This window comes from Egretta garzetta, unplaced genomic scaffold (genome assembly GCF_000687185.1).
Source record: "Egretta garzetta isolate BGI_Z169 unplaced genomic scaffold, ASM68718v1 scaffold56, whole genome shotgun sequence".
Classification (NCBI taxonomy): Eukaryota; Metazoa; Chordata; class Aves; order Pelecaniformes; family Ardeidae; genus Egretta; species Egretta garzetta.
Window position 1 is genome coordinate 11,574,287 of NW_009260182.1, and position 15,560 is coordinate 11,589,846.

Genomic DNA, 15,560 nt, shown 5'->3' on the forward strand with positions numbered 1-15,560 from the left:
GCACTGTGGTGGATTGATCATTCACTAAGCAGGTGACAGCATGTCATTCAGCTACTTTCTGTTCTTGCAGGCACACATTCCAGGAGAAAAACCCAAGGCTAATTGTCTCTAGAAAATCACCCTTTCAGACTTTACCTGCAGGGAATACTAGCCCCGATTGCCATGAGCAAACATACTTGCCTTCCTGAACATGTTTAAAATCTGATGCAATGAATACAGTCATGGTATATGTGCAGTCTTGTCCAGGTTTGACATGGGAAATATTGCCCATCCTCTTCATAAAAGAAAAATGAAATTATTCATTAAAAAAAACAAGCTTCATTTCTGGAACTGAAGGATGAAATGTTGAGCATGATATAGAAACAAAAGAGTTCTGAAAAGCCTGTCTGAACATAAAATAATGGGGGAACCCAGGGAATTCAAGAAGCAGTAAACTAGCCCCATCTTTTGTCTCTGATAAATGAAAAAGCTGAGGATCTGAAGAAATAAGAAAGTAATTACAGCTGTTAGTTCTAATATATCTTTTCTTGCATTTTCTTCTTGGCTGCTGTATCCATTCAAAATCCCTACATTTTCAATGTAAGGTATTTTCTTTTTCTCCTCCCAAGAATATGCTACGTAAACTCTCTTTTGATTATGTCAAGACAAAAATGTAGTAGTACTCATGAAAAACTTGAGGAGAGTTGCCCTCGCATTTTTCTGTTTTGGTGTTTCTTCAGAGGTCTTCTTTGATCTTTATTTCAGATTGACATTGGCTATATTTATGATGAGCCTGGTAAGTAACAGTTACTTCAGAGCTTCTTTCCTAGCTTGAAACGTGAAATTGAAACATTTCATTAAATTTCTAAAGTAAAAGAAAGTTAATGGAAAGTTATTTGAGATTGATGCTTTAAGTATTATCTTTAAAAAATCCAACAATATATAACTCCTTTCAGTGGTTTCAAGATTAATGTACAAGCACCGAAAATTTGGATATTCGTTTTGTTTTTTTAAGATGTAAAATGTGAAAAGTAATGCAAAAAAATTTGATAATTACGTCCCTGAATTAATATGCCACAACATTTGAACACCACTAGGTTTCTTGTTTTGAATGGCACTATTGAGACCTGTCTAGAACAGAATAAATTTTTAAAATAATTAGTTTTAGGATAAAGCATGCTTTTGGAGCAGTTGACTTTTATTTTATGATTTCTGGCATTTTGTAATGGATATTGCTGGGGGTGGGTGGTGGTGTTTCTTTTATTTTAGGCCATGCAGTCATGAGAAAATGGCTTTTGCTGAGTGATCCCGAAGATACAAATTCGGGAGCTAAAGGCTATATGAAAGTCAGCATGTTTGTCCTAGGAACTGGAGATGAGCCACCAGTAAGTTTCATTTAAATGTTTTTCTTACCCTCTCCACCCCATGGATATTTATTCATGTCCCCCCAAATTTTTTGAATACTGTATAATTCACTCTGTGAGCAGCATTTAAGTGGCCAACTCAAAGCTTATTTTGTTATCCTGTCCAATTAAGCAACCTCTGGACCAGTTCTGGGTGTGTTGATCTACCATTTGTAGATACTTCTTCACGTCCTGGAAGAAACAGAGATGTGTTAGCCTGGTGTTGCATGCAAGCTAATATGTAATTCTCCTTAGCATTGCTAATCAGGCCGAGCAACTTACTGATACCAGTTCCAGGGATAAGTCAGGAATGTCTCCACTACTATGTAATGTAAACAAACCCATAGTGAAACCCGAGTACCAGAAAGCTACGAATATTTGCCAGGTGAAAATTAGACCCATCAATAATTACAAGTTAGGCAGAAGTAATTTGATGCATGTGAAAGCAGGAGATAGTTTTAACAATACAATCCTTAACCGTCTGATGTTCCGTAAAGGTATAAACAGGCCCTCTTCTCTGTGTGACATTTTTCTTACTTGACCATTGTCTGTAGTTAAGTTCTGCTGTTCTTCCCACCTGAGATTTTTGCATACTGCTACTCTTTAGTTAAATATAATATGGTCCCCAGAACCATGGAAGATCTCCTTCTTGTTCTGTATTAACTCTTCCTTTCTGCTATCCTCGTGATTCTTGAAATCACAAGGATATGTCTAGTTATTTGTGGTGGAATCTTCTATTTCCTGTTTATTTTTAAAGCATGAAGCAGTATATTCTGGTAAATTATATCAGAGTTTTATGCATTTTTCTAATTGCAGTAAGATGCCTTACCACAATATTCATCTTGAGATGAGTATGAAAATTGCATGAAGTTGGCATTGTATGAGTGCCAAAATCATCATCATCTGATGATGATGATTTTTAAAATGTGATTATAATGGGCTCCTGCAATTGAGTACTCTAGAGATAAAAATGTAAGTAAAACAGCTTAGGTAGAATTAATTTTTGTGGCTTGATAATTTGATAAAATCACATTCTTTATAATGAAGCTGACAACAGTCTTCTATCTGAAGAGTATTGCGGGCACCAGTTTTAACTAATTGCCTTAATTCTGTACATTACTCTGTCTGTCTTATATACCAGACACCGTGTACCACTGTATCTCTCAACAGGTGCTGGAATTGCAGTTCGATGGGTCACTTTCCTTCTCAAAATCTACAGAGCTGAGGACATTCCGCAAAGTACATAGCTTTTTACTATTTGTCCATTGGTGTATTTGAAATATTTGTGTTAGCTGTTGAGAAACGTTCCTTGAACATAAAACATCTTGAGTGTTTTACATTGTTACCGAGTCAATAATTCTGTGATGGCTTAAGTAGCCCATTTCAAGTCCTTTGGTAATGCTCAGTAAGTCTACTTAATTCTTGTTATGGATAATTTAATGTGTTACCCATTAGATTAGTAATGTTCATCTGTTAGTGAGGCCACAAAGCTTTTGGTAGTGGGTAAAGGTCATCTTCATTAGCCCTTCCCCAGTCACAGAAGTTACATGCAAGTATCTAAAATTCAAGTACAGTTGATATGCAGATAAGATGGATGTTCTGTGCATGTCTAGCTCAAGTATACAGTGCATGTGTCAACTTCCTTTTGGATCCCAATCCCTGCCCACTTTCGAGAGGTTGTCAGGCAGCTGGTTCCCTGCAGTCCTCTTTTCCAAGGCCATTTAGATCCTAGTAGATAAGTAGTGCTGTTGATGGCCCTCTGCACCTTTCTCTTCCCACCAATCCATTAATTCTTCTTCATAGGTGGTCATAGCTGCAGCTATTTTGCAATGGGACAAAGACCACAGGACTGCTGAAGTCAGTCAGCCACTGCTGTGGTGGCCAAGGGAGTCCATATGACCAGCAGCCTGTTCCTGAGTGGCCACAGGAAATAAGTAACTAGGAACTGGCTGCATTTCAGAAAGCTGCATGGAGTTTGTGGGCTATAAGTTGAGCACTGTAAGCTTAAGTAAGCAGCCTTGGAGGGCAGGGGAGCCTGTAAGCAGTTTGACCTTGGTTTGTTTAGTGAGATTTTACTTGTGTCAACCCTATATTGCTGAGACAAAGGCCATTGCTCTCATTATATGCCATACATATTTTCTGATAGAATATAGGTGGCTTTTTATCCCTTCTTAGAATAATTTGTCACCTATACCTGTGACAACAAATGACAATGTCTAGAGATACATGCATAATGATTTTCAAATACAACTGTGCCTCTAAATTCAGGAACACATCAGCATTCCTTATGATGTTTCAAAAATCTATATTCTTGAAATTGTTCCTAAGCCTAAATCCTCCATTTTTACCAGCAACACTGTTAGAATTTTTTTTATCAGGTTAGACTTCACCCTGCCTAGATCTGTAAGCTGGTTGATTTTGGGGGATTGCTATAAGCAACTTATTATTTAGGATGAATAAATAAATAAAATAAAAAAAATAAAAAAGCATAAACCTTAATTTCTTCTTTGACTCCTCCTCAGTGGATGATGCTTTTGCACAGACTGTCAAGGAAATACTGGGAGGAGAAGCAGACAAGAAAAACCTGGTAGATCCATTTGTAGAAGTTTCTTTTGCTGGGAAGAAGGTAATTTAGTAAATATCTGAATCTTTGCATTCTAATTGTAGTCCTAACAACAGATTTCATATGCAATTTAAATTTTTAAGTTTACTGAAAAAAGCATATAGCCCTAAAGTTCACTTTGTAAAAAGAGGACAAACTACAAGGTGCAACCAAATGGATGTAAAGCTGATGACTAATAAAAGTAACGTATGACTAAATGCTAGGAACTGATGCATGCCAGATTGCTTGCCTACAGGTTTTTCCTGATTGCTTTTTGTAACTGATGGTACTGATCTTTCTGGACAGGTTAACAGCATTTGTACATTTTATTACTAATGTGTTCTTTAGAGTGCCAAATTTGAGCTGAAGCACAATTGCACAACCTATTTTTTTTTTTTTAAGAAGAAAAATGCCAGTCCTTTATTATGTTATATAATCAGGTTGCCACACCCAGTAATGGAGAGGATCTTCAGTAGACATGGCAGGCAAATAACATAGACTCTCCCATAGAATATATTCTTCATCTGCTATAAAATCTGCATAAAGCAAGCTGGAATCAAGTAATTCCTTTGTCTTGTTTCTTTGCTGTGATGAAAGGGATCAGTACTAGTGTGAAAGAACATTAAATTGTAGCTAGTGGAAATAACAAGCTTTTTTTCCTGTAGGGTAACACAAGTCTCGGGTTTAAAAACTGTTTCAAAATTTTCTTTTCCCTCCAATAGTCATTAATGTTGCCTATGCAGATCTATTTAGCAGCATCTACCAATTGAAAACTAATGGCTCGTTGCAGTGTAAACCACTCAAAATTCATCATTAACTACTACCCCTCATCTTACCAAACAGAATATGATTTATCCTAAATCGTAGCTAGTATATGCTTTTTTTGTCAGTTTTATCTTTGATCTGCTGTATAGTTGATTTCCTTTTTTGTAGGCTTGCACAAATATAATTGAGAAAAATGCTAATCCAGAGTGGAATCAAATTATTTATCTTCAAATCAAGGTCAGTTTTTTTTCTTTCCTGTTTCTGTAGAAAACAGCCATACTTTTGGAACACAGGATATTAACATTACAGAGGTGAAATAAGTAATGGTTTGTTTTATTCTAATTGCTTTTTTTTAGTTTCCCTCGATGTGTGAGAAAATAAAACTTAGAGTCGTTGACTGGTGAGTTCTGACTTTTAATCAAAATATTAGACAACGTAGATTATATTAAGTGGAGAAAAGTCTGGTTCTGTCGGTGTCAGATATTTCTACAGTCTATGAGAATATTTAAGCAAGTGTTTAATTATCTCCCTTTATGGTTTCTTTACAAGAGACCTGATTAGTGTAACATGGGAGTATTGTTAATTTTGTGCGGTGAGCACTGAGTACTATCACTCTTTAGGTGACAGTGTAAAAGTAAGGTGACTTCTTCATGATAAAGCCCACTTTTGTAACTAGCCATTACCATCTCTGTTAGTGAGGCAATATAAAATGTGATATGTATTCCAGGTGATGTAAAATGTGTGTACATTATCTTGCATTTAGTGACTGGTAGCTTCTGTGTAGGATGACCAGCATTATGTTTAAATAAAATCTTCCTTTTTTTTCTTTTTGTAGGGATCGTCTTACAAAAAATGATGTAGTAGGAACAACATATTTAAGTCTCTCAAAGATTGCTTCTTCTGGAGGAGAAGTTGAAGGTAATTGATTAAGCAGTGTGTAACTTACTATCTTCTTTTGTGTTATGAGGAATAGCAGAGATCACTGTTCTAAGAAAGTATATTTTCCTGTAGTTCCTCAGTTCTGTGGCAACAAGATTATCCGTTTCTGGATTTTCAAAACAACGCTCCTAGAAAACATACTGTGGGACTTTTCAAAGTGAAGTATTAAAATTTTAATGTTTAAACCACATCTTCATGGAAATAGCAGTAGCTAATTCAAAATTCATTGTTCTGTTATATATATAAATTTAATAAACTAATTACATTTGTGAGTACTTTCCCAAATTCAGAAAACTGTGTAATATCACAACCTATCACAGGTAAGGTATGCAAATTTACTAAGATAGTTAATAAGACACGTAATTTAAAAACAATCCAGAGTCACTGTGTCAGAATCACTACTTCATTGGGAACTAGTAGACAAGACTTCTTTTGCCACCTTATAAGTGTCTGCTCTTTCTCTGGGAAGAGAACCTAAAAGCTGGGGAATGTTCCTGAGTTGTTAGCCTACAGGAACAGTCTATAGAACCACCTGCTCATTTCCTGTATACTGCTAGGCTACTTTCAGATGCTGGGGGAACTTGGATCAGTCCCTGCTCTGATCGGTAGTTTACTAGAAATGGGCACTGCATGTCATTGCAAAAGTGCTCCAAATTACTACTTAGTAACCCTTATTTTAGTAGCTTCAGCAAATGAAGATTTTAATTGTAATGTTATGATTGGAGACAATTAATGTATGTGCTTCTGTATAGGTTACTGGATATGTAATTTCATAAAAACTAAAACCTAAAACTAATTAACTGCAGTAAAACAAATTTAGTGAGGCAGGATATGAAGTTCCTAACATGTTGTCCCCATTGGACATTACGTGTGTAATAAATCTCTTCTTTACAATAAGAAACATTTTTTTCTGCCGAGATTTTGGGAAATACAAAAAAAAAAAATCCTGTTACGTTTATGTTCTAATACGATATTGTGATTATTGATTATTTCTTTGTGATCTATATCTATAATCTCCTCTTTTCTTTATACCAACATCTTTCATACAATTGAGCCAGCTCCATGACAAGGGTTCTGTGTTAATTTGCCAGAAAAAACATTTTATCTTTTTAAAGAACATACTATGGCATATTCATTGTCCATACAGAATTGTAAAGTTCATGGCTAAACAGGCTTAACATTTATTTATCTGACTGTCTACACTAGGTTGAAGGACACTGACTCAAAACCATTTCTACCACTGCCACAATAAGAATCTAAATCCCCATTTTTTCTGTTGTGTTTATGAAATCTATATGATATGTACTTGTCTGAGACAAACCAGTTTGTCCTTAGGCTGGTAGCCATGTCAGGAGTTTAAGAACAAAATTAGTGGCTCCAATCCTGTAGTGACTTGAGCCAAGTACTTATCAGGTGGAACTGTATTTTCAGTCCTGTAACTTCAAACTTATCCACTCCTCTTAGAAGTACTGTTGTTGAAGTAAGATTTTGTGCAAACATTCTTTTCATATATCCCCCACACAACCAGAGGCAAAAGAAAGGGCTGCCAAAAAATGCTGTGGGAAATCAAAGACAGAAGGGCTGGGCTGTTGGGGAAAATTCAGCTCTTGAGAGATCACTTGTACTACCCACATAAGTGTGTAACTTGAATTGCTGCTGAGTCACAGCTCATTTGTACTTCAAACCCAGGCACTTAGTAACTGAGAAAATCTTATTTGGGTTCTCTCTCTACTGAGGTACTGACACTGGAATAGCCATTTCCATGTAAAATCACAGATTGTCTTCCCTTGAGGTCAATGCCATGCCTGAAGCCTGTTCTGGCTTCTAAAGGGTTGGGAAACTGAAGTAGTCTATGGTCTTCAATAAATAAAGATATTAAAATGGGCCCTGAAAGGTAGTGGCTTTCTTAAATGTTCTTAAGATTTTTAAATAATTTTAAAAATAAAATTTTATTTTGTGGGGAGATTAACTATAGGAAGCTGAAACAGAAGCATCAAAACAATATATTTTGTCAGCTACATGCTTTTTGTTTTTTTTTCCTTTGCAATTTGTACAGGAAGAGCAATACCTTCATATTTTAATCAGGAAGCAAAATTCTAGCCCACATGAACTTTATTTTTTCTCAGGCCTTCAACTTTATTTTAAGAGCAGATTGCTTTGTAATGTATTTGTTTTTAAAATGGTATTGTCACTTGTCATGTAACTTCTTTTCTTTTCATAATATAGAATTTTCATCTTCGGGAACAGGGGCTTCATCGTATGAAGGTTTATATCTTTGTCTGTTACTGATTTTGCTTTCCATTGCCCAAACTGAGATGTATTGCCTAAGAAAACCCATCATTTTAAAAAATATTTTTGAATAATTACTTGTCTAAAAGACTTCACCATAATGATTAAAGAGTATCAAACATAACTAACTGTATAAAACAGTTTTGGCACTGGAACTGGTTTGAACCTTTCTGTTCAGCTGGTGCTTCAAGCTGTGTTTTAGAGTTGAGCATGCAGTTGCTTCAATTATAAAGTTCTTTGTCTAACAATGGCTTGCAATTTTTAACTTAGCTATGAGATCGCAACTATATTTACAGCTGCAGAGCCCTGCGGGAGTAAATAAGTGCCTAAAATAATTAGTGGCTGCTTTGCTTGTGCTTAGCTAGCTGTATAAATAAAGTCTGAAAAATGAAATCTGATCCTGTTAAAACCTGGAGAGACAGCTTTTTACATAACTGTCCAGGCTGACATCCAGTTTTGAAAGACTTTGTGGTAAATATTTATATAGTGAGAAATAAAAACAGTGGAGTGCAGTTGAAAGGTGACAAACATTCATCTGCACAAATACTTCAGGTGCTACCTTTTTTTCTTAATAAACTGGATGCTTTTAAGACTCAGCTGGAGAAGGTGCTGGGCCATCTTGTCTAGACTGTGCTCTTGCCTAGAAAGGTTGGACCAGATAATCCTTGAGGTTCCTTCCAACCTGGCATTCTATGATTCTATGAGTATTAAGTCAAAGGCTGAAATAATTTTTCAGAATCGCTTTCTGTAATATGTGATCATCAGCCTTCTAAATGTAAACAATTTAATTTTAAATGTAAGCAAATACAAAAAAAATTTCTTTTTATTCCAGGTTTGGGAGGAGTTTTTTGTTTGTTTTGGTTTTAAATTTATATTCTGTTTAACTTATTAACATCAGTAACTAGTGTATGTATTAATTCAACACAGATCTATACCTTAAATCTAGTTATATTGAGATCTCATGTGAGCAGTTCTGGTTTACAATTTTAAAAAAATTGGACGGTATTCCAACAAGAGTCTGAATTCTTGATTCAAATTTTTTTTATTATTCGTTTGTGTCACTCAGTAGTCGCAGTGGCAAAGTCATACAAGGTGTAACCCTTAATTTTCACTTTCTTATCTCAGCCATTCTTCCCTTTGATAAATGATTCCTTCTTTGTGCTGCAGATCACTCTAAGTGATATCTGTCACACGGTTTAGATTCTCATCTTTTTTTATACCAGGATCATTTGTTCAAAGACAAAAGCTAGGCTACATGAAGGAGAAGAATATAAAATCTTTCCTGTTCACTCCAAACTATGCAGTGTTTTTCTGCATGTGTGTTGCTTGCCTTGTTCTAATTCTCTTTGCACTACTCATCAAGTGTATCAATCAATAACCTTGGCATGTGTTGGATTGTTACTGAAAAAACAATTAACTCCCTTAAGTATAGATTTTAGTTGGCACTAAAAAGAGCTTTTTAGAATCTCATTTATCTAATAAATTTGAAAGGCATGAATGCAAACCCAAAAGGTAACAGTAGTATTACAACTAAGGCTTCTATATATATATTTTTCTGCTAAAACCCAGAACACTGTTCAGAAATACAAAGTTATGACAGTAAGCGCTAGCAATGGAAATACCTTTTCAAGTTCTTAGTTATCTTAAAAATCTGAAAATAAACAACAGCTCTGGTATGCAGTTTCCTAGCTTTCCTAGCTTATTAGCTATTAAAACTGACAAAAATATCTAAATCCTTATTATTTGTCTTTTTAGGTAGATTAAGACATTGGGAAATTTTAATTTCTTTGTCATGGAATAAGAATAGAATACAAATTAGAGTTTATTGTCATTGGAATTAACTGAAAATTAACTGAGTTTGAAGACTTTCAGTCTTGTGTGAATTTTAGCTTACTGAAAAGGGAGTTTGTGAGAAACAATGCAGTGTAGCAGTTTTGATTAGAGTTTGCAGTAGTTTGATTTTACCCTGAAACATAACCACAGGAAAAATTATACTAAAAATTAGAACAGGAGGATTAACTATGCTAAACAGTAGGGTTTTTTTCTGCTACTTTTTTGTAGCTGTTTAGCTAGAACAATGGCCTATGCATTTAAATGATTGCAAATGTTGTTTTGCTCAGTTTCATTTATTTCTAGAAAACATGTTTTCTGTTAACATAAGAGCATATTGCTCTTTCACATAAATGAAAACCTGGTATATGAGGTGGGGCAGAAGTTCTGTTTATTCTGTGGATTTTTTTCTGCATGAAGTAGTATGTAGTAAATATTGTACAATGAAGAAGATTAGGAACAACTACAGTCACTGGTATAATTACTTTACATTCATATAGTATACCCAGAGAATAAAGCGTTCTTACTTTACTAATAACTAATACCTAACTAATATCTAACATTTATTCTATGGGGTTTGATAGTAATGTTAACTGTTTTTCTGGCTCTGAATGATAATTAACAAAGATATAATGGTAACATTTTCCATTAGTAAGCACTGGAGAAACTGAAGTTGGCTTTTTACCAACATTTGGGCCTTGTTACCTAAACTTTTACGGAAGTCCAAGAGAATATACTGGATTCCCAGACCCATATGATGAATTGAACTTTGGAAAGGTCAGTTTCTTTATTCATTGCTTTAAATAAAAGGATTAACCCCAATTCTTTTTAATCAATGAATGAGTTAATTGAATGTTGGGGAGTTTTTTTCACCTTACACTCCCTTTAGTGTTTGGTGTTTCTTTTTGAATAATATTTTATGTTTATGATTAATAAGGAAGTATGATAGTATTTTCCATTCTTATCTGTTATCATTTTAAAGATGTTTTTGAAAGGGCAGCAATGCTTTTGATGATTTTCACTACCTGCATCTCTGCATGAATTTGTATTTCTTATTTCTTTGTTTCATAAATATATGTTTTTCACTTCTAGCATTAATTAAAGCCAACTGCTTTATTGCATTTGTTCAAATATGTACATCCATGCCTTTGGAGAAGTTTTGAGAACACTTCAGTGAAGCCAGAATCACCTACAGCTAAAGAAAGAGTATGCTACTTTGGGAGAAATATATAAAATTGGATTAAATTGTGATTATGTTACAGGGAGAAGGAGTTGCTTATAGAGGGAGAATTTTGGTTGAACTATCTACAATACTTGAAAGCAAACCTGTTAATAAAAAGTTAGAGATGATTCCTAATGATGATTTACTGGTTGTTGAGGTAAGTCCTTGTTTTATTGGCAGTGTTGGTAATGGAGATGTGCCTTGGCTGGTTATTTTTAGAGAATGATCTAACTTGCTAAAATTGAAACAATTGATTTGGATCGCAGAATTAAGAGAGGTGGTTACTGATTATGTGGCTACAAAAATGTCATACCCTTGTAAGCATGAAATGTTAATTTGAAACATTTTTATAATCTCAAATACAGTATTTTATTATACACACATTATATCTTTTTGGTCGCTTCTCAGAAACCAGTAAAAATACTAAAATTATTATTTCAATTAAGAAATTGCTATTGTTTTCTATAAGTGTGGATCCTGTTTTAAAAATATCAAAATACAACAAAAATGGTTCTTCTTTTAGAAATACCAGCGTAGACGGAAGTTCTGCTTGGCTGCTGTGTTTCATTCTGCTACCATGCTGCAAGACACTGGTGAGCCTATCCAGTTTGAAGTTAGCATTGGTAACTACGGCAACAAGTTTGATACCACCTGTAAGCCTCTGGCATCAACAACCCAGTACAGTCGTGCTGTTTTTGATGGTAAGGATGCTGCTGGTATGGGGATAAAATCCTGGAAAATTCTTTTTCTGTGGTGCTTTGGAAAGACAGCTCTAACTACAATAAAAACTTACTTTAAAAACTTGTTTTTAAACCATGTGTCTGGCAGCCTAGAAGTAAACAACCTAGCTAGATCACAGGAAAATATATTTTGGCTATAACTTTTTTAATTAACTGCAAACAGTAGGAGTTCTTGTTTTCTGTGTATTGAATGAAGTAATCAGGTTTACTCTGGAAAATAATTATTTGAATATTTTGTTTCAAGATACACTTATATTAGTGTGCTATCTACATCGGTAAGTTATAGGAAAGAATAATGAATATGTAAACAGATAATTTATTGAAAAAAATCCACTGGATTTTGAAATATTTGAAGTAAAAGTTTACCATCCAACAGATGCTACAGTGGCCGAAAAATACAAACCCTTTGATAAGTTTGGCCTAGCTTGTAAGTTCTTAATGAATTGTAGAACATAAATTAAATACATATAGCAACCTGTGCAGTGTACAGTATGTATTTCTGCCATGAATTCTAACTCTAACATGCAAATGTTTCACACCAGGTAATTATTATTACTACTTGCCATGGGCAAACACAAAGCCAGTTGTAACACTGACTTCCTTTTGGGAGGACATAAGCCATAGATTAGACCCTGTGAATGTAATCCTAAACATGGCTGAAAGACTGGTAAGACACTTAAGATCTTTCTTTTGCTGATATGCTTTTCATTTTTACTTTTTTTTCACTTTTGAGCAAATTATGGAACACTTGTCTGACATTACATTTTCCTTCCTTTTTTCCAATTTAAAATTAAACATATCTCAGTGTAACAAATAGCACTGCTAATCATAGGTCTGTATTCTGGCAAGGCCCAACACACTTGTGCTTGAATCTGCAGGGAATTCCCACAGGAAGGAAGAGCCCTTGGTGTTGGTTAGGGGTATGTTACGTCTGTAGAACTGTTGTTTGCTTTGGAAGTTAGGTGAAATATCATGTATTGTTAAATACAATAAGAAAGAACATAGGAATAGTCCTGTTAAATATGAATCAAGTTTGAACATCTGAGTCTTGATTTGGGCTTTATACATGCAAATAAATAAGATTAAAGTCTTGAAACTCATATTGACCGTAAACCACAATGGAAGTTTATAAGTGCAAATCCTTTTCTTTTAAATTCCTCAGCAATCCAACTTAGCCACCTTAAAATCAGGAATGCAGGCTAAAATTTCTGAAAACCAATTAGCTGAGATGTGGTTGAAGCTGATTGATGATCTTACAGAAGATGTAAGGTAAAAGTACCTTTTTTATCTCTTACGTTATCATTCTAGGCCTGCTCAGAATCTTTGCTATTGCCTTTACTAAGTCAGAAAACAAATTCTAAAGACTATAAAACTGATTACCCTATGAACTGACCTAAGAACTGGGATTCCAACAGTCTCTGAAAGTAGTAAAACAGCATGGATATTGCCAATGAAGTCATCAATCTAGTTTTATAATTCTCCTTTATCTTAGTCACTGATAGTAATAAAACAGCATCTCTTGAAAAAATCTTAAGGCAGGACTATTCTGAAAATTCTGGAACTGTGGATCTCTGCTGCCTTTCTACCATCTTGCCTTCTTCAGAATTCCTCATGCACCTTTTGTTTACCCATGTTTCAATGTTATTTCTGACACTGAAGAGGGAAGAAATGCTGTGATTTACTGGTAAGCCCAAAGTAAAAAGTTTAAAAGCTATTTAGAGCTTAAGGGCCATAAAGATTATGTTTTTGAATAAGCCTTTAGGCAACATGTCTGTATGTATGGGAGTGTTCAGAGAAGGCAATAACAGTCTGCACTTAGGATTTTGAAGGACAATAAATTCTAAATAGAGAGGAAGGAATTGTATGAGAGAGAGACATTAATGGAAGAAGACATTGACGTGGGGAGAGATGCTTAAAAAACATTAAACAAGTGGGTGATGAAACAGCAGGAAGAGGAAAGGGAAAATGAGAGAACAGTTATTATCCATTAGAGGAAATAACGAGAACATGAAATGAGAAGAACAAATTCATCAAGCTGGAGAGCCAATACAAAAGTCAACACAGAAAAAGCAAACAGTGGAGATCAGTATATACTAGCAAAGAATTATATGATAGAAAGCTTATGTCTAAACATACACTAGTAACTTCATAGAATGCCTGCTGTGATCTGGAAGAAAGAGAGAAAGAACTGATATACTTCAGGAAAGCAAAGTGTGAAGGGCAAAACATTTTCACATAGAGCCATCTAGTGAGTGTAGGAACTTCAGGTTTTATATCAGTTATGACAACCCATCCTCCTGACACACATCTACACTGTTATTAATTCAGTCTGTTATTTTAAAAAATATCTTATCACTCAACAATTATGGAGCAATAGCACCTAGATGTATCAACCAAATGAGCTTCCTGTTGTTCTTAGGATACAATTCTCTTTATGGTTTTTTTCAGGAAACTCATGAAACCTGTGTCAAAGACATAATTCCCTGTATTGAATTCATAGGAGAATTTTCCTTGCCATGCTGAAGTTTAAATGAGTTAGGCATATGAGAGAGTTTGCAGTGGACTATTTAAACCTAAAATGAGGTGTCTTTCTGGAAGTTCTGATCCAGGTACATTTGATTTGTGTGTAAGTCCTTGCACCCAGGCACCACTTGCATTCAGATCAGTAGAACTAATTATAACTATAGTGGGAGGCAGAGTAGTCAGTATCAAGGTTTTGCAGAATCAAAGCCCTTAGAATCGCATGGCTTGTCATTAAAAATAGGTCAGAGAAGAGTCAGTCTTTTCAAACTTGGTAGTGTCTTTGAAAACTTTTTTTTTTTAACTATCATATTAAGAACCTCTTAATGAACTGTGTTAAAGGGTTATAGTCATTGGTCTTTGAAAAGCTGCCTTTTCCTCAAACTTCCACCCGTTCAAAAAAGTTCATTTTTCCTGGGCTCTACTGTGATGCTAGAGAATTTCTTGGTTCCATTGGATAGTTTACTCTGCCCTCTGGTGACTCCACAGTTCTATGTCATGGATTTCTTTCAGAGTTCTTCAATGTTTTCATGCCAGATGATTAGATAACTCTAGTCATAGACACGAGCTGTATATATATATAAATTGAGTTTCTGAGAATTTACAATTTCTAGTGAAGGAAAGAAACCTAATCTTGGTCTAAGGGACTGATTTAATCTTTGAGATGTACATTCTGAGACAATACTTTTCTAGCTTGAATATATAGGGAAATGGATTTTGCTTGGTTTGGTTAGGAGCAATTACATAAAAGCATACACCTCGAGCTATTCTATGTTGGTGCTTGTTATGTAAGCACAGCATTTCCCTTGCTTACTGTAGACACTTTGTCAGGTGGAAATCTCTGCAGAAATAGATGCTATAGCACTATTCCAGTGGTTTTCAATCACAGGAAATAATGGCACTCAATCTGTTGCCACTATATGCATGTCCACGTTTAGTGTGTGGCTAAATAAAATCTGCTTAGATTATTAACCATAATAAATATTCTCTTTTCAGTAAACCATTTCCCCTCATAGAAGGCAAATCTAATATTACAGTCCTTGACACTCAGATAGAAAAACTGCGCCTCAAGTCTCTCAAACAGATTGGAGAAGCAGCAACAAGGATGAGAAATGAAGCTACTGATGTGAAAGCCACTCTGACAGAAATTGAGGATTGGTTGGATAAATTACTGCAACTGAGTGAAGAGGTTAGTATTACACAATACCAGTGATTCAATTAGTTTAGAAATAGCTGTCTAACACAAACTGGTTTAATGTTCGCTGCTGATC

General features: G+C 34.9%; 1 protein-coding gene across 1 annotated transcript in view; it reads left to right on the forward strand.

Moving 5' to 3' along the window:
- MYOF (myoferlin) overlaps positions 1-15,560 on the forward strand; it is a 72,815-nt gene that overhangs the window by 24,076 nt on the left and 33,179 nt on the right. Inside the window, exons 10-24 of the mRNA XM_009641922.2 lie at positions 745-775; positions 1,249-1,364; positions 1,651-1,879; positions 2,553-2,621; positions 3,905-4,008; positions 4,918-4,986; positions 5,106-5,149; positions 5,585-5,667; positions 7,915-7,953; positions 10,460-10,584; positions 11,070-11,186; positions 11,553-11,730; positions 12,312-12,436; positions 12,932-13,038; positions 15,286-15,478. Coding sequence (XP_009640217.1) covers positions 745-775; positions 1,249-1,364; positions 1,651-1,879; positions 2,553-2,621; positions 3,905-4,008; positions 4,918-4,986; positions 5,106-5,149; positions 5,585-5,667; positions 7,915-7,953; positions 10,460-10,584; positions 11,070-11,186; positions 11,553-11,730; positions 12,312-12,436; positions 12,932-13,038; positions 15,286-15,478 — 1,629 coding nt within the window. The remainder of the gene's footprint in view (positions 1-744; positions 776-1,248; positions 1,365-1,650; positions 1,880-2,552; positions 2,622-3,904; positions 4,009-4,917; positions 4,987-5,105; positions 5,150-5,584; positions 5,668-7,914; positions 7,954-10,459; positions 10,585-11,069; positions 11,187-11,552; positions 11,731-12,311; positions 12,437-12,931; positions 13,039-15,285; positions 15,479-15,560) is intronic.